General features: G+C 38.0%; 1 protein-coding gene across 1 annotated transcript; it reads right to left on the reverse strand.

Moving 5' to 3' along the window:
- Positions 1 to 4927: 4927 nt before the first annotated feature.
- Positions 4928 to 23586, reverse strand: LOC110793400 (uncharacterized). The gene is made up of 3 exons (XM_056841537.1): positions 23151 to 23586; positions 7417 to 7995; positions 4928 to 4986 (listed from the first exon to the last, which is right to left on the reverse strand). The coding sequence occupies exons 1-3, from the start codon at positions 23584 to 23586 to the stop codon at positions 4928 to 4930; spliced, it is 1074 nt and encodes a 357-aa protein (XP_056697515.1).
- Between the last annotated feature and the right edge of the window lie 608 nt (positions 23587 to 24194).

A 24194-nucleotide genomic window follows, 5' to 3' on the forward strand; every position in this document is an offset into this window, starting at 1 on the left:
TAATGGAGGAACGAGTTTAATGGAGGTAGAAGGAAGGAAGAAAGGAGGGAAAGGTAAAAGAAACCGTTGGAAGTGGGCCCCTTAAACGGAATTTTTGACGAAAGTTGTAAACAGGTGGTGATTTCATTAACGTTGTAAATTTAAGGTGGTTATTTAAAAAAAAAACTTTATAAGGTGGTTATTTCAAAAGTAGCAACTATAAAAGGTGGTTTTATCCAAAAAATCCTTGAACAAATGTGGAGGCATTCTTTGTTTCCTACGTTATTCATAACTTGTAATAATGGAATTAATGTGGGTATTTAATAAAATACAAAGATCCTATTTTTGTTTTGAAAATATAAGATAATATCTAGATTAATTAGTGCTTATATGCAGCGCTTAGGCATTTCTATATCATTTGCCTTTCTTTTTAACCTTAATACAAGTAATCTATCCTTTTATCAAATCCCCAGGGCAAGGAATATCACATTGTCATGTGTCACTGTGATTTGACAAGTGAAATGACGATGTGTCATGTCATGCGCACACATGTAGTACTCAATTTTATTATCATAAAAAATGTTAGTACTTCCTCCGTTTTTGAATTTAGTCCCTTTTGAAATTTTGCAACCATTCATAATTTGAAGAGAATCTTCTAATATCTTTCCAATTTGTATCTCAAAATATATTGTTGTGGGATCTTGTTTTGTTTGTCTCAGTGTGTAGTTTGACAATATCAAATTTTATATTTTTTTTAACATACGTTTGGAGATATTTACGTTTAACTATTGAGTTGAAACGGGTAAAAAAGTCAAAAGGGGACTAATATTTAAGAGCGGAGGGAGTATCAATGTTCGAATTCATGACCTCTCATTCATAATATTAAGTTTTAACCATTACAGTGAAATAACATATGACTCTAAAGTAGTGAAAAAGATAAAAAGTCATTCTTATGATATTAAAACTTTATTGCCAATATATATATGAATATTAAACTATTACGGAGTATAGATTCTTTTACTTAATCTTTCTTAATTACTCGGATCATACGTAAAAAAATTAATTGTTTGCACTACTTCTTTAGCTAACCAGTTGTCTGTTTTTCCAATTTTTTAATTCAATTTGTAATAGTTGATACATTAAGAAACTTCTTATGTTTAAAAGTGAATTAGAAAAAATAAAGTTCTATATGGAGTACCAATCAAGTAAACTGCTAGAAAAAAATAAATTTTTATACCGAGTACTAATAAAGTAAAACTAAATTAATCTTAATAAAAAGGCATACAACATCTACAAAAGAATCTTGAATCTAAAAAAGTTTAGTTAACTAATTATAAATTTGTTAATCAATATTTATGTATATATAATAACAATTGTGCTAAATTCATTTTAAATAAAAAATTAACGTCAACGTACAATGTACGATCCGAGGTATCGCCCGGGACAATAACTAGTTCATAATCATATTAAACCTTGTAAAATCAACTATAATAAATCAGCATAGAACATTCTTAATTCAAAAATAAAGTACTATGGCGTAATTGTTTACTCCTAGTATTTAATATTTTTGCAAAGTATTCTCCAACGAAATTCAAATGAAGTGATACATTGTTACAGAGCTTACGACCCTTGCAAAAGAGAAAAGGAAGCTAGTTGTACGGAGTTTTGGTCAATTATAACTTGTGCCTAAACACAGAGGAACACGTCTTAACATGGGCTTTACCCTACCATTTGATATCACCCTACCTTAGAGACTTTAAGTTGACATCATCAGACGATCGTCACCCCACACTGAAATACGTGTCACCGTCAGTTGTGGAACAAAATTAGAGAACTTAGTTTATTTTTAATAACCTACAAAATTTAGAGATTGCACCAAAACAATTCAAATACAATAAAATTTAGGGAAAATTAACATAAATAATACCAACTTTTGCCCATCTTCTCAAAATAATCCCAACTTAGAATTATTTTGTAATAATCTCAATTTTCAGATATATTTTCTTAAAATAATCTAAACTATCAGTTTTCCTATGTACAATAGACCAAAAATGGTTTCGTAATGACAAGAAAAAAAGACTTCGGGTTATTGTGAGAAGATAACCCAAAAAGTTTAGATTATTCTAAAATAATCCGAACTTGGAATTATTTTTAGAAGATGAGTAAAAATTGGGATTATTCTTATCAATTAGTCCTAAAGTTTACTTTGTTACATTATTTTCTATATTACTTGGTATTTACTTAGACTGGACTATATTACATGAAAGCTTAGACAAAAACCTACCCCCGTGTTAGGAAAAAAAGAGGTCAAAATTTGCGAGTCTCCTATGTACAGAGAAACAAATCTCCAAAAATAATAATCCCACAGCTGAAATCTGTATAGATTTTGATCTCATCTTGCAGGGCTTACGATGGAAGTGCACAAATCACTTGCGGAAAAGCGGAGGTTGGCTCAAAACAATATCAACCGTAATCCTTTAAAATCTCCAGATAGTGCTGCACAGTGCACAGGCTTAATGCCCCCCTACACAATATAATGAACAAATACATCAATGAACAGAAAGTCAGAAAAAGATAAATATTTTGGAAACAGAGAATTACATGGTGGTAACTGGTTAGTATGTGGCAAACTGATATGTACCTGATTGTCTAATCCAAAATAATTCATAAAGCTAATAGACACCTTTAATTACCAAAAAGAACCAGTAGATCACCCCGATATAATCTGAACCAAAATGTATGTTTACCAACTCTATTAGTTAGCCTAGAACTGTCAAAACGGTTACTCGAGTCGGGTTCGGGTCTGGTCATCTCGGGTCTCGGGTCATGATCTGGTCGGGTCTTGTCGGGTCATTTTATCACCGGATGCAAGTCGGGTTCAGGTCGGGTTCGGTCAGGTTGAAAATTTATCGGGTCATGTCGGGTTATTTTCCATTTCGGTATAGGCCGGGTTCGGTTCGGGTTCGGGTCGGCTCTTTTCCTAGTCGGGTACAATTACGGGTTCGGGTCTTAACGAGTCGGGTCAAGTTCGGATCGGATAATTACCGGGTCGGTTAAAATTCAGGTCGGGTTCACTATCGGACACGGGTTAAGACCGGGTACGATAGCTATCAGGATTAGTCAAGTTTTAACCTTATAATTAACTTTTATAAATTTGGTTAAATTTGGTTTCACGCTTTTCACTTGTTCTAGATTAGGTAATTATAAAAGATAATATTAACTTGATTTAAGTTATTATTTAATTAGGTAAATGACAAATCGGGTTGTCAACAGGTCACGTAAATTCAGGTAACGGGTTGTCACGAATTGAGTCAATAACAGGTTTCATCGGGTTATAATCGGTTTTGGGTTGACATCGGGTCGGGTGTTGAATCGGTTCGGGTCATTTTTTGGTCGGGTAAGCTGAATTAGTTTTGTTATCGGTTATATTTCGGTCGGGTATCAGGTTCGGGTCCGGGTCATGCATTAACGGGTCGAAATCGGTCTTCGGTTTTAACTGGTTGGGTACGGTCGGGTTACGGGTTTCCTATTTAACAAAATTTCGGGTATCGGGTCGGGTCCGGGTCCTTAAAAATCCAGGTCGGTTCAGGTCGGTTTCTCGGATCGGGTCAGTTTTTGACAGCTCTAAGTTAGCCCCCATGTCAAGTTGTGTGTGCTGCTAGATCAGTTTTAATGCCTTCTAGAGGACCTTAACGCCAAACTGATAACCTCCATAGAGGACCAGGCTATGGTGAGCAATAAACCTTTATATTGCCATTGCAGTATGAGCATCCAATATACTCAAATACTCCAGAGTTGTAAACCTTGATTAAGCAATTCAAGCCCATTTCTAAGAGCAAAAACAAGTCGATAATTTTCAGTCAATTTCCAACTAGAGAATCATTCTTGGCCAAGAATTAGACAATGAAAATCTCAATAAAAAATGAGACTTATTGCTCTGAGATGGCAATATGCACTAGAGAAAGTTTTGATACACGGTTGAAGTTGGATTTTACAAGGAAAAACCATATGTTAAGGTGCAAGAAGATGTTTCCTCAAACATAAAAATAAAATAGAGCAGAATTATACACATGAAGGAGTGCGAGAAAAGGCCTTAAATTACCAGAGTTAAAAGGCACGGGGGTGCTAAATGTGTACGTTCTAGGAGGCACATTCGAAGGACGCGCATATGAAGGAGGCACATTCGAAGGAGGCAAACACGGAGGAGGCACAAATGAACCAGAGCCGAAAGGATCAGTTTCATAGTGCACGCCACTTGAGCCGAAATGGGAATCAGCATCATAGCTCGTCCCATTAGATGCAGGCATTGTCCCCCGCCTGTTGCCAAGTGGATTGTACATTAGGCGTGACAGGAGTTGTGTGTCCAAATTGATGTGGCATAGGTTGACGACGGAATGCCATATCCGGAGAACCTAGTTGGTGAAAGTTTTCTTGCCGTTTTGAAATTGGCGGGGAAGCCAAAGAACTTGCACTGCGTTTCTTCATTTGTTTTGAATTTTCCAATTCCTTGATGCGTGATAAAATGTAGTCAAGTGGGAATTTCAACTCAAGCTTAAAATATATTATGCAATTAACTACATCTTGGAGGTTGACTAATTCCATGTTTTCAGCTTTGATCTGCAATAAAAGACAAAGTTCACCAAACATCATCACCTTTACAAATAGAAAACGAGAGACCACAAGTCCACAACACACACAAGCATAGTCAATGCCCTTCTGATCAAAGAGAAATAGGAGAGAAAAAAAACCGTTTTAAAAACAAGTTGATACTATTACCCTCAAAGATATTAATGCCCATTTACCCCTAAATAGTGAATCATATGAGAGTCTTTTAGTTGATTATTTCAATAAAATCATATCTTAGAAGAAGACATGGAATGAAGAAAGCTTAAATTAGCAAAAGAACTCTTGGTCTAACTAGATGAGGCCATGCATAGAGTATGAAAAGTCAGATACACTTGACTGCTAAAAGCCTCTTCTTTTCATTGATAAGAGATTTGATAAGACCTGCTCAATATGAAAGAAAAATATGTATAATGGAAAACTGGGAAGCTAACTAGGTTGTAATTTAATGGAAAAAGATGCAAATTCTAAGAAATTTATTCACTTGTTTGCTGTTACCAAAATAATTGATTTCACCCAAGAAATTAAAGAAGCTCAAAGTTTTAGCAAAAGTACATCTCACAATGAGTCATCTACTCATCCAATATGTTACAAGTAAAGGTCAATGGCTTTCGCAGTTTAGAAAGAGATAAACAGACACAATTTCAAGGATAGGGTTAGCCTATAGGCTGTAGATCGAAGAATTAAAACTAACATCAGAACTTCTTTGGTTCTGAAATAAGGAATTGAACTTCAGTTTCCAAATTCAGAGACAAAGCACATAAGTTTATATACGTTCAGTAACCTTCTCAATCCCCTTCCCTATCTTTCTGATGTAAGGACATGACGCTTTATGGCATACTTCGGATTATTTCTCTTCTTCACAAGAAAAAAAGCGAGTATGATGCTTTTGCATGTGAAATATTTAAATGTAAACTACCTTCCCCTCCAATATGATTCCAGAACAATTCAGTAGGTTAAAATGTCCAATAATCTAATAAAGACTCCTTTTTAACTCTTCTTTTGTAACATCTTCCCTCCCCTTTCCAAGAATTAGCCTCACAACTTTCTTCCAAATATCTTACAAGTTCTTTAAACCTGACTCTGGAAAGCAAGCTAACCGACATTTAGGGAGCAGAAAAAAAAAAAAAACCTTGGGTGACCCGAGTTTATATAAGAGCATGTACATTGGTTGGTTGTTCAAAAGAGCTCTTGGAGGGTTCTCCACTCTCTGCCACTATCTTTCTACAAGATAGACTCAAGAATGCATTCCTAAAAACACCCAACATCGGTTGGTTACTCAAGTGAGCTCTCCAATCTCTTTTTAACCATTTGGTGGTTCATAATTAATTGTCTTTTAAACCAAAGTTACTATCCGATTTTCAAAGTTACTCCCCACTTTTCAACAAGAATCAACTCTTCGAGGGCTCTTGTGCAAGAGCTATCTTGAAATAGCTCTCCATGAAGAGCTACTCAAGAGTCCCTCAAGAACCACTCAAGAGCCCCAATGTTGGTCAAGAGATAATTCTTGTTGGAGAGCTACTTGGAGAGCCACTCCAAGAGCCTCAATGTACATGCTCTAACACATGCTAGCAATTTCCTACTTTACCTTTCTGAGTTGTCCATAAAGATTGTCCTATTTCCTTCCTGTTAACTCGGTCCCCAAAAGTTCTCTTCACTTATTTACTACCCCACGTACTAAAAAAAAACAAACCTACCTACTTAAGAACTCGACCAATACTAACTCTTGTCTCTTGATGAAGTAAACACGGGATGGGGAAATATTTAAGAGACCGGGGGAGTAATACTTCTCTCTCTAAAGATCTTAAAAGCGTTTCGATCTGTACAAATTGCATGGAGGACCTGATGTATCAAACAGCCCAGTATAAGCTTCAAAGCAATATTATGTCACACTATTGAAACCAACCGCGGATCCAAGGGGGGGCCTATCTAGGCCATGGCCCGCCCCATCATTTCAAAAAGAAACTAGTATTATTCTTTGCACAACCTTCACACGTGAACTTTGGTAGCTCACTTGGTAGCTTAATCTTTCCCGGGTGTTCATTAATTCTTTTTTTGTTTGTTTGTCATTGTTGCACAGGAATTAGGAAGTGAGTTATGCTTTCTTCGAACTTACTTCGTCTTACTTTTTACTGAACTTTTTTTTTTTTTGAATGTTACTTTTTACCGAACTTAAATTGTTCTTACTGATTAAAGCCAGTGTTTACTTATTAATTAAATTTGGTTTTCATTGAATATTAATTTTTCAAGGTAAAAGAATAAAGCCTTAATTACTACTTTGCTATAATCACGATGCTTATTATTTCAACACATATAACTTGAATGAATAGCATAAAAAAAAAGTGATCAATTTAAAAAGAAAAATGTGGCATAAATTCAGATTAGCAATAAAAATATCAGTTTTTTTAGATGCAAGTTAGGAGCGATTAATTAAAAATAAAGAGTTTTACAAAAAAGATAGCCCATCTATGGAGGTCTATCTTCGAACATAAAATCTGAAACACATTCAGGAACTCGGTCCAAAAACACTAAAGCATAATTTGCTATTACATTAGTCCTACAAAACTTGGCTAATCTTGCTAAAAATATCAGTTTTTATTTTTTAAAGACTACTTTATGAAGTTACGGAGCATAAATCTTTCTTATTTAAGTTTGGCCCATCCGATAAATTTTTTCTGGATCCGCCGCTGATTGAAAATACTCTATATGTTGTACTCCCAGCCATTTAGATGTATCATTAGTTAGTTGTTGGCACAGGGAGAAAGATGAAAAACTGTAATACCCGCAAGTCTAGCTAGGAGGTGAAATATATACCTGGAATCTTCTTTGAAAGTCCCAATGCACAGCATAAAGATGGGTTATCTTCAGGCCTGAAAACGTCATATCCATTGAAAAAAGATTTAAACATGGAAAAAAGTTCATTTGAGTCGCAAAAGCCTGCTAGCTTGAATGTAGCTAAAAACTGCAAAAACCCATACTTCTCCATAAGAAAATCATTCTCCTTCAAGTTAGCCTTCAAAGCAGAATAATTTGTTGCCTCTTCTTTCACTTCATGTGTAAGTGGAGGTGATAACTTCATCAACTCCAACAATAGATTTATGCAACTGATTTTATTATTGACGCCTTGGTACTTGTCTGGGAATCTTAGGTGGAAACTTTGAAAGACATCAAGAACAAGCTTTCCAGGATCAGGTGCACATTTAAGAGCATCCAATATTTTGTAAGGTGATTTATTGTGCTCCTTCAAATGCTCATTTAGGTATAATCTCATGCCCTCCACGTCCGTATTTCTGCACAACAATTGCATATCAACACCCTTTATTGGTGAAGAAGAATCTACATCACGTGCTGCTTGGCTGATACCCAAATTACGTAGATCGGGACTGCTGCTCACTAAATAAGTAAAACATGGTTAAAAAAAAAAAGTCAAAAAAGTCAACTTAGTTCTTAAAAGTAGAAATCAACACTTAGCAGTTGGCAAACATCAAGTAGTGTGATTGCAGATAACTATATTTGACCAATTCATAAATGAATAATTCAAAAGTGACAAAGTTCTCGAATAGGCAGAAAATTACTTCATCATCTGATTGAGAATGGAGTGACAAATGCACACAACAATGGGATTAAAATAAGTACGAAACAAGAAAACCAATGCACAACACTTTTAGGTGGTAAATCCCTCCTCAAAACTACAACCACTACAACTACTGAAGTAACTGAACTACAATATCATATACAATGTGTGTTCATAAGTTAGTCTCATCTACAGTATAATGGTACCTTCACTAGTCCTAAAAAGTACACCTTACACTTAAAATATTGTGTTTCCTACACTTTTCACTTACTCCCGATTACAAGTGTCGTGTGTGATATTTGTGAACTCTACTCTCACAATGCACATGCCTTCCACAGTCAGACTTGTTAGGTTATGATACATATGACAATTCATAAATCATGCGGAAAAACCATAAAGCCAGGAAAGCATATTATTTACACATAATCATTTAGCATAGTTTAGATGCATACTCTTTGTTGCGTGCCTTCCCTAGCTGCGCCCGAACCGAACAAGAACAAGTCTTTAGGACTCCAAGTGTCGTCCCTCCGTATATAGTCCACAGCACGTCCGGATCCCCCTTAAGCTTGACCAACTAGGATCGCCCTTAAGGTACTTAGAATTTTCGGCACATATAGGCAAGTGTATGACTGAATTTTTGTTCTCAAAATCACTTTGAATGCTTGAATACTCGATGTAAATTGTGAGCATTGATCACCTATTTATAGGGCATGGGTATCGGATATTAGAATCCTACTAGGAAACGATTTAGTGAATCTGAGTTAATCTAAAATTCAATCACTTAATTTATCTAGTAGACTTAGGAAATTAATCTTATACGAATCCTAACCGATCAAGGTTTCGTACGCAAGCACAAACACTCACGCAGGCGCAGCAGCCCACGAGGGGCGCCATGCGCGCGCGCGCGCTGAGCCCAGGCCCAGCAAGTGCTCGCAGCCCACGAGGGGCGCGCGCCTGCTGGCCTTGCTCTCGCGTTTGGGCTTTGCTTGCTTTGGTCGCGCGCGGGCTTTGCTAGGCGTTGGGCCTAGCTTCGTGCTAGGCCTTGCGTCTAGCAAGCTCGTCCGATGTTTATTCGTACGATGCGCTTCCGATTAAATTCCCGGTTCCGGAATTCATTTCCGATACGAACAATATTTAATATTTCCGATTCCGGATTTAATTTCTATTTCGAACAAATATTTAATATTTCCGTTTCCGGAATTATTTTCCGATTCCGATAATATTTCCGATTTTGACAATATTTCCGTTTCCGGCAAATATTTCCGATTACGGCAATATTTCCATTTCCGATAATATTTTCCGATACGTACCATGTTTCCGTTTCCGGCAACATCTACGACTTGGATAATATTTATATTTCCGATACGATCCATATTTCCGTTTCCGGCAATATCATCGTTTCCGGAGTATTCATTTCTTACTTGTAACGATCTCAGCTCCCACTGAAACCAAGATCCGTCGATTCCGAATATCCATAGATGGAGTATTTAATGCCATTAAATACTTGATCCGTTTACGTACTATTTGTGTGACCCTACGGGTTCAGTCAAGAGTAAGCTGTGGATTAATATCATTAATTCCACTTGAACTGAAGCGGCCTCTAGCTAGGAATTTAGCTCACTTGATCTCACTGAATTATTAACTTGTTAATGAATACCGAACCGCATTTATTAGACTTAATATTATATGCATACTTGGACCAAGGGCATTATTTCCTTCAGTCTCCCACTTGTCCTTAGGGACAAGTGTGCATTTCCTAATTCCTTTGTCGCTCGATGCTTGCTCTTGAACATAAGGTAAGAGTTGTCATCCTTATTATGTCCAGAGGTGTTCCTCGGTTTCAGAGTTCAACTGATCAAATAAACAGATAATCATAGCCTATGATTCATCCGAGCACGGCCATGCATTTCACAGTTTCTAGCTCTCCGAGTGGCCTTGTACAACTTTTAAGCATCTCATCCCGATTTATGGGAGGACAATCCCAATCTTGCGATCTTGAGATTAGACTTCGTTTGATAGGTGATTACCTGAGCGTTGCCTTTATAGCCTCCTTTTACGGTGCGACGGTTGGTCAACGTCAAAGTAACCCGTTCTCAAACAAGTAATCTCAAATCACTCAGGTATTGAGGATTTAGTGTCTAATAATTTTTATGAAATTTACTTATGACATATTTTCATCTCTTACAGTAAAGTTTCATAGGTCTTGTCCGATACTAGTCTTCCCAAAGTAAGTATCTATGCAAATGATTATGACATTGCCATGTCCACATAGTTCAAGAAACAGAACTACTAGTCATCTTGCATTCTAATCGTCTAACGTTTTCTATGCGTCTAATTTTATAGAAAACTCCGATTAGGGACCATTTTCAACCTTTGACATTCAAGTTCACTTGATAGACATTTCTTAGTCACAGGACTGGTCCTGACAGTCTATCTTGAATATATCGTCAAATTGAAGGGACTCATCATTTAATAAACCACAAATTAAATGGAAAAATGAATTCTTTTCATTTATTGTGAATTATTAACCAATAATGTTTTACAAAGATTTAAACTCTAAAACTTTAAAACATTAAACAGGGATATCAAAGCCATTCTCCAATATGCTTGATTCCCATAGCTGCAGTGTGCGAGTTGTGCTTCGCCTGCGGCAGAGGTTTAGTCAATGGATCTAATATGTTGTCATCAGTTCCAATCTTGTTTATCTCGACTTCTTTTCTTTCAACGAACTCTCGTAGAAGGTGAAATCTACGAAGTACATGCTTGACTCTCTGGTGGTGTCTAGGCTCCTTTGCCTGTGCAATAGCTCCGTTATTATCACAATACAGGGCTATTGGTCCTTTAATGGAGGGGACTACACCAAGTTCACCTATGAACTTCCTTAGCAATATAGCTTCTTTTGCTGCTTCATGTGCAGCAATGTACTTCGCTTCAGTTGTAGAATCCGCAATGGTGCTTTGCTTAGCACTTTTCCAGCTTACTGCACCCCCGTTGAGGCAGAAGACAAACCCAGACTGTGATCTGAAATCATCTTTGTCGGTTTGGAAACTTGCGTCCGTATAGCCTTTAACAATTAATTCATCATCTCCACCATAGACCAGGAAGTCATCTTTGTGCCTTTTCAGGTACTTCAGAATATTCTTGGCAGCAGTCCAATGCGCCTCTCCTGGGTCTGACTGGTATCTGCTCGTAGCACTGAGTGCGTACGCAACATCCGAGCGTGTACATATCATAGCATACATTATTGAACCAATCAATGATGCATATGGAATCCCATTCATTCGTCTACGCTCATCAAGTGTTTTTAGGCACTGAGTCTTGCTTAGAGTTATTCCATGAGACATGGGTAGGTAGCCTCGCTTGGAGTCCGCCATCTTGAACCTATCAAGCACCTTATTGATATAAGTGCTTTGACTAAGTCCAATCATATTTTTAGATCTATCTCTGTAAATCTTGATGCCCAATATGTACTGTGCTTTTCCTAGATCTTTCATCGAAAAACATTTCCCAAGCCAAATCTTGACAGAGTTCAACATAGGAATGTCATTTCCGATAAGTAATATGTCGTCGACATATAATACTAGGAAAGCAATTTTTCTCCCACTGACCTTCTTGTATACACAAGATTCGTCTGCGTTCTTGATGAAACCAAAGTCACTGACTGCTTCATCAAAACGTATATTCCAGCTCCTGGATGCCTGCTTCAATCCGTAGATTGACTTCTTTAGCTTGCATACCTTTTTAGCATTCTTTGGATCCTCAAAACCTTTAGGCTGTGTCATAAACACAGTTTCTGTTAAAACGCCGTTTAAGAAAGCAGTTTTGACATCCATCTGCCATATTTCGTAATCGTAATATGCAGCGATTGCTAACATTATCCGAATAGACTTTAGCATTGCAACTGGTGAAAAGGTTTCATCGTAATCCACACCGCGGACTTGCCTGTAACCTTTTGCAACCAATCTAGCTTTGAAAACTTCAAGTTTCCCATCCTTGTCCTTTTTCAGTTTGAAAACCCATTTGCTTCCAATGGCTTGGTAGCCATCTGGCAAATCGACCAAATCCCATACTTGGTTTTCAGACATGGAGTCTAATTCAGATTGCATGGCTTCTTGCCATTGCTTGGAGCTAGGGCTCGTCATAGCTTGTTTGTAAGTTGCAGGTTCATCACTTTCAAGTAATAGAACGTCATAGCTCTCGTTCGTCAAAATACCTAAGTACCTTTCCGGTTGAGATCTATATCTTTGCGATCTACGCGGGGTAACATTTCTAGATTGACCATGATTCTCACCAGATTCTTCTAAAGATCTCTGAGTTTCATCCTGAATGTCATCTTGAGCATTCTCTAGAGTTTGTTGTTCGACTCGAATTTCTTCGAGGTCTACTTTTCTCCCACTTGTCATTTTGGAAATGTGATCTTTCTCCAAAAAGACACCATCTCGAGCAACAAACACCTTGTTCTCAGATGTATTGTAGAAGTAATACCCCTTTGTTTCCTTTGGATAGCCCACAAGGATACATTTGTCAGATTTTGGATGAAGTTTGTCTGAAATTAATCGTTTGACGTATACTTCACATCCCCAAATCTTCAGAAAAGACACATTTGGAGGCTTTCCAAACCATAACTCATATGGAGTCTTTTCGACAGCTTTAGACGGAGCTCTATTTATAGTGAGTGCAGCTGTATTTAGTGCATGTCCCCAAAATTCTAATGGAAGTTTGGCCTGACCCATCATTGACCTGACCATGTCTAGCAAGGTTCTGTTCCTCCGACACACCGTTCCATTGTGGTGTTCCAGGAGGAGTCAATTCTGATAGAATTCCACATTCTTTCAGATGGTCATCAAATTCATAGCTCAGATATTCACCGCCTCTATCAGACCGCAGTGCCTTAATCTTCTTGCCTAATTGATTCTCTACTTCACTCTGAAATTCCTTGAATTTGTCAAAGGATTCAGACTTATGCTTCATTAGGTAGACATAACCATATCTACTGAAGTCATCAGTGAAAGTCATAAAGTAGCTGAAACCACCTCTAGCATTTGTACTCATTGGTCCACATACATCTGTATGGATTAAACCCAATAGTTCATTTGCTCTTTCTCCAGCTTTAGAGATAGGTTGCTTTGTCATTTTGCCAAGTAAACATGATTCGCATTTACCATAATCCTCTAAGTCAAATGGTTCTAGAATTCCTTCCTTTTGAAGTCTTTCTAAGCGTTTCAAGTTTATATGGCCTAATCGACAATGCCACAGATAGGTGAGATCTGAATCATCCTTTTTGGCCTTTTTGGTATTTATGTTATAAACTTGTTTGTCGTGATCTAATAAATAAAGTCCATTGACTAATCTAGCAGATCCATAAAACATCTCTTTAAAATAAAACGAACAACTATTGTCTTTTATTAAAAAGGAAAATCCCTTAGCATCTAAGCAAGAAACTGAAATGATGTTTTTAGTAAGACTTGGAACATGGAAACATTCTTCCAGTTCCAAAACTAGCCCGGAGGGCAACGACAAATAATAAGTTCCTACAGCTAATGCAGCAATCCGTGCTCCATTTCCCACTCGTAGGTCGACTTCACCCTTGCTTAACTTTGTACTTCTTCTTAGTCCCTATGGATTGGAACATAAGTGTGAGCCACAACCTGTATCTAATACCCAAGAAGTTGAATTAGCAAGTATACAGTCTATAACGAAAATACCTGAAGATGGAACGACTGTTCCGTTCTTCTGATCTTCCTTTAGCTTCAAGCAATCTCTCTTCCAATGCCCCTTCTTCTTGCAGTAGAAGCATTCGGATTCAGAAGTGGGTTGACTGACCTTCCTCTTTACAGATTTGGCGCCAGTTTGCTTAGTTGGGCTGGCCTTGTTGCCACCTTTCTTAGCATTCTTCTTCTTTCCAGATTTCTTGAACTTGCCCCCACGCACCATAAGCACATCCTGCTTATCACTTTTGAGCGTCTTTTCAGCGGTCTTCAGCATACCGTGAAGCTCAGTGAGCGTTTTGTCCAGACTATTCATACTGTAGTTCAGTTTGAACTGATCATACCCGCTATGAAGAGAATGGAGGATGGTGTCTATAGCCATTTCCTGAGAAAATTGCTGATCCAGCCGACTCATATTCTCAATGAGTCCAATCATTTTGAGAACATGTGGACTTACGGGCTCGCCTTTCTTAAGCTTGGTCTCAAGAATTTTCCTATGAGTCTCGAATCTTTCGACTCGAGCCAGATCTTGGAACATGTTCTTCAACTCACTGATGATTGTGAAAGCATCTGAATTGATGAACGTTTTCTGCAGATCTGCACTCATGGTGGCGAGCATTAGACATTTCACATCCTTGTTGGCATCAATCCAACGATTGAGGGCTGCCTGAGTGACCCCGTCGCCTGTGGCTTCGGGCATCGCCTCTTCTAGGACATACTCCTTTCCTTCCTGCATAAGAACTATTTGCAAGTTCCTTTGCCAGTCAAGGAAGTTTTTCCCGTTCAACTTCTCCTTTTCGAGAATTGATCGAATGTTGAATGAATTGTTGTTTGCCATTTTTAAAACTACAATTGAAAAGAATAAACAAATAAATAACCATTCACAGTTTCTCTTAATAAACTTAAATTCTAGCATACATGCATAATTCAATGTTCATTAAGCATTTTATTCAAGTTATGTGTTCCGGCAGGTGTGAATAAAATGATTCCAAGATCCTAAAATCATTGAAGAATTAAGCACAGTTTGTCGACTTAATCCTAAAACATCTTAGGTAAGCAAAAGCCTTTTGCTAATAGTCTAGAAACTAATCTTGGTTGATAGGTACGTCTAAGAACTTATTAGGTAAACCTATCGATTTTGCCACGACATAAAAGGACTCCTTACTTATATCGTTGAGTTTCACCAAAACTAACATGTACTCACAATTATTTGTGTACCTTGCCCCTTTAGGACCAATAAGTAACACCTCGCTGAGCGAAAACTATTACTAGATTGATGTAAAGGATATCCAAGCAAGTGTATATTTTGGCATGGCACCTTTTAACTCAATTTTTAAGTTTGGAACATAAGGCTCTTACTATGTTGGTTAGATTTTAAGTGAACTAAAATCCTTAATCATGCAACATAATCAAGCTTTTGATCTCATGCATTTTAAGACATATTTAAAAGCAATAAATAACTTAAAACATGCATAAGATAAATGTGATCTAGTATGGCCCGACTTCATCTTGAAGCTTTAACTTCAAAGTCCGTCTTGAAAATCTCCGTGGGAGGCACCATTTTCTTCAAATAGAATAAGCTATAATTAAAACTAATTACAACTATTTGATGGTACGCAGACCATATTTGAATTGAAAAACAACTTTGGTACTTTAGACCAATTACATTCAAATTAATGGTACGCAGACCATATTTTCTATCCTATTTGGGCCATACTAGTCACTTCATAACCTGCAAAACAGTACATATACAATATATACCATTCACCCATTCATTATCATGAATGACCCACATAGCTGGTTAGTAAAACACATTATGCATCACATAAACATTTGCGGCAATTAATCAAGGGCACCAATAATCTACAAATTATTCAGTCCTTATTAATTCTAATCAAGTTGTTTTAACCTTAAGGATTTGTAGACCTAATCAAGAGTTTATGACTAAAATTCTCCCACTTAAACCAATAAATTCATATGCTTTACTAATTTTAAAGATAAAAATGTATTTCTAGTCTAACCGGAAACATACAAATTTAATTAAAATTTAAAGCTCATATAAATTTATAATTGAATCCAAAAAGTTTAATTTAATTTCAGTCGTATTTAAATTAATTCATGATTTTAATTTTAGTAAAATAATTAGAATAAATAAAATTTATTATAATTACAATATTCAAAATTAAAATCCAAGAAAATAATTTAAATTATTAATTTTAAAATTAATTAAAATTACGTAAACTGAAAATTTCAAATTAAAATTTCAAAACGATCTAATCGCAACGCAACAACCCCACGCATCGCACGCCCATGGGCCACACGCACACAACCATCGCTGGCCATGTGCGCGCAGCCCATGCGCTGCCTCGCATTGCTGCTGCTCACCATCGCAAGGCATCACGCGAGCTGGTGCTCGCTGCGCGCGCCAGCGCTCGACGCACGAGCACGCTGCCGCAGCCCATCGCTGGGCGCAGCGCTCATCGCACGTCGCAACAAGCAATCGCACGCCATCGCTGGGTGCAGCGCTCGTCGCACGTCGCAACAAGAACTCGCACGCCATCGCTTTGGCAGCGCTCGTCGCACGTCGCAACAAGCACTCGCACGCCATCGCTGGGCGCAGCGCTCGTCGTACGCACAACAGCGCTCGCTGCGCGCGAGCGATCGATGTTGGGGCGTAGCACTCGTGGCACGCGAGCTTGCGCTCGCTGCGCGCGAGGCTCTGCACGCTTGCGCGAGGCAGTGCACGTTGTGGCGCAGCTCGCTTGCTGCCCACACGCGACTGCTCGTGCCTTGCTCTCGCCCTCGCCCATTCGCCCATCGCACACAGCCCACGACACAAGGCAGGGCTGCTGCCTTGTGCTCGTGCACCATGGCCTTGCTCATTGCATTCGTACCGCATGGGCGACGAGCTCCCTTGCTCGTCGTCACATGCCCGCACTATACAACACCCCTTAAGGGTAACACGTAGCGTCCATTGCTTTGTGCGTGCAAGTTATATGAGCGAATCGCATAAAAATTTAAAATTTATATTCAAAATTAATGACAAATTAATAAATAATATTAATTTCTTAATTTTAGGGCGAAAAAATCGAAAATTTATTATTCAATTGATTTCCGATTAACATGGATTCAAGTCTAGGTCATAAAAATTTAAAATTTAACATAAATTTACAATTTTTATGGTGGTTTTTAATCATAGGTATCTAATTAAATTATAATTAATTATGAAAATCAAATTAATTCTAAATTATTCTAATTTTCAACAAATTAATCATAATTACAAATTAGATTGCATAATTAACAAGGCTAGGCATTCAAACTTGTTAAACATATACAATAGGTCAATCAAAAATTCAAGATTTATCAACAAGAATCGTAAATATTTAATTTAACATCTTAAATTTACGAAATTTTGCATTCGAAAAACTAAAACCTCCGAAAAGTCATAGTTAGGCTTCGAATTTGAGAATTCTGGGTTCGGCCGAAAAATACTGCCTTTTACATGCGGAATTGACACAAAAATCACTCGATTTGGATGAGTAATGAAGAATCTGCCGAAAAACTGCGTACGTATAAAACGAACAACTATTGTCTTTTATTAAAAAGGAAAATCCCTTAGCATCTAAGCAAGAAACTGAAATGATGTTTTTAGTAAGACTTGGAACATGGAAACATTCTTCCAGTTCCAAAACTAGCCCGGAGGGCAACGACAAATAATAAGTTCCTACAGCTAATGCAGCAATCCGTGCTCCATTTCCCACTCGTAGGTCGACTTCACCCTTGCTTAACTTTGTACTTCTTCTTAGTCCCTATGGATTGGAACATAAGTGTGAGCCACAACCTGTATCTAATACCCAAGAAGTTGAATTAGCAAGTATACAGTCTATAACGAAAATACCTGAAGATGGAACGACTGTTCCGTTCTTCTGATCTTCCTTTAGCTTCAAGCAATCTCTCTTCCAATGCCCCTTCTTCTTGCAGTAGAAGCATTCGGATTCAGAAGTGGGTTGACTGACCTTCCTCTTTACAGATTTGGCGCCAGTTTGCTTAGTTGGGCTGGCCTTGTTGCCACCTTTCTTAGCATTCTTCTTCTTTCCAGATTTCTTGAACTTGCCCCCACGCACCATAAGCACATCCTGCTTATCACTTTTGAGCGTCTTTTCAGCGGTCTTCAGCATACCGTGAAGCTCAGTGAGCGTTTTGTCCAGACTATTCATACTGTAGTTCAGTTTGAACTGATCATACCCGCTATGAAGAGAATGGAGGATGGTGTCTATAGCCATTTCCTGAGAAAATTGCTGATCCAGCCGACTCATATTCTCAATGAGTCCAATCATTTTGAGAACATGTGGACTTACGGGCTCGCCTTTCTTAAGCTTGGTCTCAAGAATTTTCCTATGAGTCTCGAATCTTTCGACTCGAGCCAGATCTTGGAACATGTTCTTCAACTCACTGATGATTGTGAAAGCATCTGAATTGATGAACGTTTTCTGCAGATCTGCACTCATGGTGGCGAGCATTAGACATTTCACATCCTTGTTGGCATCAATCCAACGATTGAGGGCTGCCTGAGTGACCCCGTCGCCTGTGGCTTCGGGCATCGCCTCTTCTAGGACATACTCCTTTCCTTCCTGCATAAGAACTATTTGCAAGTTCCTTTGCCAGTCAAGGAAGTTTTTCCCGTTCAACTTCTCCTTTTCGAGAATTGATCGAATGTTGAATGAATTGTTGTTTGCCATTTTTAAAACTACAATTGAAAAGAATAAACAAATAAATAACCATTCACAGTTTCTCTTAATAAACTTAAATTCTAGCATACATGCATAATTCAATGTTCATTAAGCATTTTATTCAAGTTATGTGTTCCGGCAGGTGTGAATAAAATGATTCCAAGATCCTAAAATCATTGAAGAATTAAGCACAGTTTGTCGACTTAATCCTAAAACATCTTAGGTAAGCAAAAGCCTTTTGCTAATAGTCTAGAAACTAATCTTGGTTGATAGGTACGTCTAAGAACTTATTAGGTAAACCTATCGATTTTGCCACGACATAAAAGGACTCCTTACTTATATCGTTGAGTTTCACCAAAACTAACATGTACTCACAATTATTTGTGTACCTTGCCCCTTTAGGACCAATAAGTAACACCTCGCTGAGCGAAAACTATTACTAGATTGATGTAAAGGATATCCAAGCAAGTGTATATTTTGGCATGGCACCTTTTAACTCAATTTTTAAGTTTGGAACATAAGGCTCTTACTATGTTGGTTAGATTTTAAGTGAACTAAAATCCTTAATCATGCAACATAATCAAGCTTTTGATCTCATGCATTTTAAGACATATTTAAAAGCAATAAATAACTTAAAACATGCATAAGATAAATGTGATCTAGTATGGCCCGACTTCATCTTGAAGCTTTAACTTCAAAGTCCGTCTTGAAAATCTCCGTGGGAGGCACCATTTTCTTCAAATAGAATAAGCTATAATTAAAACTAATTACAACTATTTGATGGTACGCAGACCATATTTGAATTGAAAAACAACTTTGGTACTTTAGACCAATTACATTCAAATTAATGGTACGCAGACCATATTTTCTATCCTATTTGGGCCATACTAGTCACTTCATAACCTGCAAAACAGTACATATACAATATATACCATTCACCCATTCATTATCATGAATGACCCACATAGCTGGTTAGTAAAACACATTATGCATCACATAAACATTTGCGGCAATTAATCAAGGGCACCAATAATCTACAAATTATTCAGTCCTTATTAATTCTAATCAAGTTGTTTTAACCTTAAGGATTTGTAGACCTAATCAAGAGTTTATGACTAAAATTCTCCCACTTAAACCAATAAATTCATATGCTTTACTAATTTTAAAGATAAAAATGTATTTCTAGTCTAACCGGAAACATACAAATTTAATTAAAATTTAAAGCTCATATAAATTTATAATTGAATCCAAAAAGTTTAATTTAATTTCAGTCGTATTTAAATTAATTCATGATTTTAATTTTAGTAAAATAATTAGAATAAATAAAATTTATTATAATTACAATATTCAAAATTAAAATCCAAGAAAATAATTTAAATTATTAATTTTAAAATTAATTAAAATTACGTAAACTGAAAATTTCAAATTAAAATTTCAAAACGATCTAATCGCAACGCAACAACCCCACGCATCGCACGCCCATGGGCCACACGCACACAGCCATCGCTGGCCATGTGCGCGCAGCCCATGCGCTGCCTCGCATTGCTGCTGCTCACCATCGCAAGGCATCACGCGAGCTGGTGCTCGCTGCGCGCGCCAGCGCTCGACGCACGAGCACGCTGCCGCAGCCCATCGCTGGGCGCAGCGCTCATCGCACGTCGCAACAAGCAATCGCACGCCATCGCTGGGTGCAGCGCTCGTCGCACGTCGCAACAAGAACTCGCACGCCATCGCTTTGGCAGCGCTCGTCGCACGTCGCAACAAGCACTCGCACGCCATCGCTGGGCGCAGCGCTCGTCGTACGCACAACAGCGCTCGCTGCGCGCGAGCGATCGATGTTGGGGCGTAGCACTCGTGGCACGCGAGCTTGCGCTCGCTGCGCGCGAGGCTCTGCACGCTTGCGCGAGGCAGTGCACGTTGTGGCGCAGCTCGCTTGCTGCCCACACGCGACTGCTCGTGCCTTGCTCTCGCCCTCGCCCATTCGCCCATCGCACACAGCCCACGACACAAGGCAGGGCTGCTGCCTTGTGCTCGTGCACCATGGCCTTGCTCATTGCATTCGTACCGCATGGGCGACGAGCTCCCTTGCTCGTCGTCACATGCCCGCACTATACAACACCCCTTAAGGGTAACACGTAGCGTCCATTGCTTTGTGCGTGCAAGTTATATGAGCGAATCGCATAAAAATTTAAAATTTATATTCAAAATTAATGACAAATTAATAAATAATATTAATTTCTTAATTTTAGGGCGAAAAATCGAAAATTTATTATTCAATTGATTTCCGATTAACATGGATTCAAGTCTAGGTCATAAAAATTTAAAATTTAACATAAATTTACAATTTTTATGGTGGTTTTTAATCATAGGTATCTAATTAAATTATAATTAATTATGAAAATCAAATTAATTCTAAATTATTCTAATTTTCAACAAATTAATCATAATTACAAATTAGATTGCATAATTAACAAGGCTAGGCATTCAAACTTGTTAAACATATACAATAGGTCAATCAAAAATTCAAGATTTATCAACAAGAATCGTAAATATTTAATTTAACATCTTAAATTTACGAAATTTTGCATTCGAAAAACTAAAACCTCCGAAAAGTCATAGTTAGGCTTCGAATTTGAGAATTCTGGGTTCGGCCGAAAAATACTGCCTTTTACATGCGGAATTGACACAAAAATCACTCGATTTGGATGAGTAATGAAGAATCTGCCGAAAAACTGCGTACGTATAATTAAATAAACGCAATTTGCAATTAATTAACAATTACGAAAATTAATCACCCCTTTTAATTCTTGCAAATTTGTAATATTTAACCATGTTCATGCAATTCAGATTATGAAAATAATAAGAGGCTCGTGATACCACTGTTAGGTTATGATACATATGACAATTCATAAATCATGCGGAAAAACCATAAAGCCAGGAAAGCATATTATTTACACATAATCATTTAGCATAGTTTAGATGCATACTCTTTGTTGCGTGCCTTCCCTAGCTGCGCCCGAACCGAACAAGAACAATTCTTTAGGACTCCAAGTGTCGTCCCTCCGTAGATAGTCCACAGCACGTCCGGATCCGCCTTAAGCTTGACCAACTAGGATCGCCCTTAAGGTACTTAGAATTTTCGGCACATATAGGCAAGTGTATGACTGAATTTTTGCTCTCAAAATCACTTTGAATGCTTGAATACTCGATGTAAATTGTGAGCATTGATCACCTATTTATAGGGCATGGGTATCGGATATTAGAATCCTACTAGGAAACGATTTAGTGAATCTGAGTTAATCTAAAATTCAATCACTTAATTTATCTAGTAGACTTAGGAAATTAATCTTATACGAATCCTAACCGATCAAGGTTTCGTACGCAAGCACAAACACTCACGCAGGCGCAGCAGCCCACGAGGGGCGCCATGCGCGCGCGCGCGCTGAGCCCAGGCCCAGCAAGTGCTCGCAGCCCACGAGGGGCGCGCGCCTGCTGGCCTTGCTCTCGCGTTTGGGCTTTGCTTGCTTTGGTCGCGCGCGGGCTTTGCTAGGCGTTGGGCCTAGCTTCGTGCTAGGCCTTGCGTCTAGCAAGCTCGTCCGATGTTTATTCGTACGATGCGCTTCCGATTAAATTCCCGGTTCCGGAATTCATTTCCGATACGAACAATATTTAATATTTCCGATTCCGGAATTATTTTCTGTTTCGAACAAATATTTAATATTTCCGTTTCCGGAATTATTTTCCGATTCCGATAATATTTCCGATTCTGACAATATTTCCGTTTCCGGCAATATTTCCGATTCCGGCAATATTTCCATTTCCGATAATATTTTCCGATACGTACCATGTTTCCGTTTCCGGCAACATCTATGACTTGGATAATATTTATATTTCCGATACGATCCATATTTCCGTTTCCGGTAATATCATCGTTTCCGGAGTATTCATTTCTTGCCTGTGACGATCTCAGCTCCCACTGAAACCAAGATCCGTCGATTCCGAATATCCATAGATGGAGTATTTATTGCCATTAAATACTTGATCCGTTTACGTACTATTTGTGTGACCCTACGGGTTCAGTCAAGAGTAAGCTGTGGATTAATATCATTAATTCCATTTGAACTGAAGCGGCCTCTAGCTAGGCATTCAGTTCACTGAATCTCACTGAATTATTAACTTGTTAATTAATACTGAAGCGCATTTATTAGACTCAACATTGAATGCATACTTGGACCAAGGGCATTATTTCCTTCAAGACTTACTACTTTTGCACACATCATGCTTCCGGATTAGCACTCTTTTAAATGCCCACCCTTTGGTTCCACACACTTCAACATACTACTTGAATCCTTCGTACATATAAATTACACCAACTTGTACCAGAAGCTAATTCAATGCATCAACCACAATTTATAAACAGATGAGATGGAGATATGTAAAATAGAAACTAATTTATCCAACTTAACAACAATCTTAAATAGCAATCAAGGATTAGAAGGGAGTGGAAAACAGGGGAGAGTAAACTGCTTCTCTTACCCATTTGCCTCTCTTTGTGCTCTTGTGATTGACAACGAGTTAGTATGCAATTCTCATCACTTTGCTTCTGTATGAAAGCCTCGTCAACTGCCTTCTCTAGTAACACTTCCGATTCACAAGACACATTAGTTTGCTTCTCTTTGAGTTCCAAAATTCGAGAACGTTCAGTTAGCAATTTCTCTTTGTACTTTACCCCTTTGCTGCGAGCATCAATTCGCTTTTCTGTTGAAGCCAAACGCTTATTAGTTTGCCCCTCTTTAGTCTCCATTGCTTCACAACGTTTTGTGATTTCCTGCTCCTTTAGTTCTGTCTGTTTGCAATGCTCATTGAGTCGCTTCCCTTTCATTTCCAGAGCATCATGACCCTTGTTTACCAGTTTCTCTTTCAATTCCACTTGTTGGTTTAATTCCTTGACTTCTTTTTCTTTCAATTCCATTTGTTGGATTAATTCCTTGACTTCTTTCTCTTTCAATTCCACTTGTTGGCTTAATTCCTTGACTTTTTTCTCTTTCAATTCCACTTGTTGGCTTAATTCCTTGGCTTCTTTCTTTTTCAACTCTAACACCTTACTCTGCTAACTCAATTGTTTCTCTTTCTCTTTGAATTGCTCATTGATTTCTTTCGCTTTCTGGTCTGTCTCTTTGCAAAGCTTATCTATTTCCTTCTGTTTCAAATCATGAGCTTTGCAACCCTCATTCACTTGCTTCTCCTTTAATGCCACTGCTTGTAAACGTTAATTAACTTCTTTCCCTTTCGACTCCAGTACTTGATGTTGCTCATTGATTTCTTTCCCTTTCTGGCCCGTCTCTTTGCAAATCTTATCTATTTGCTTCTGTTTTGTATCCAGAGCTTCACGACCCTCATTCAGTTGCTTCTCCTTCAATGCCACGGCTTCAAAACGTTCATTAACTTCTTTTTCTTTCGACTCCAGTTCTTGATGACGATCATCAACTTGCTTTTCTTTCAATTCCAACTTATCACAACTTTCCTTTATTTGCTTCTTCTTTAACTTCAACCCTTCACATTGCTCATTCACCTGCCTCT

Source organism: Spinacia oleracea, chromosome 4, assembly GCF_020520425.1.
Source record: "Spinacia oleracea cultivar Varoflay chromosome 4, BTI_SOV_V1, whole genome shotgun sequence".
Taxonomy (NCBI): domain Eukaryota; kingdom Viridiplantae; phylum Streptophyta; class Magnoliopsida; order Caryophyllales; family Amaranthaceae; genus Spinacia; species Spinacia oleracea.

What these genes read in the sequence shown, in the direction of transcription:
- LOC110793400 (XM_056841537.1), bottom strand. Translation starts at nt 23,586, where the DNA reads ATGGAATTGAAAGAAAAAGAAGTCAAGGAATTAAACCAACAAGTGGAA. An exon ending in GCACAAAGAGAGGCAAATGG is followed by an intron (nt 7,996 to 23,150) that starts GTAAGAGAAGCA and finishes TTACTTATTTAG; the next exon opens with TGAGCAGCAGTCCCGATCTA. An exon ending in ACTTTCAAAGAAGATTCCAG is followed by an intron (nt 4,987 to 7,416) that starts GTATATATTTCA and finishes CATATTGAGCAG; the next exon opens with GTCTTATCAAATCTCTTATC.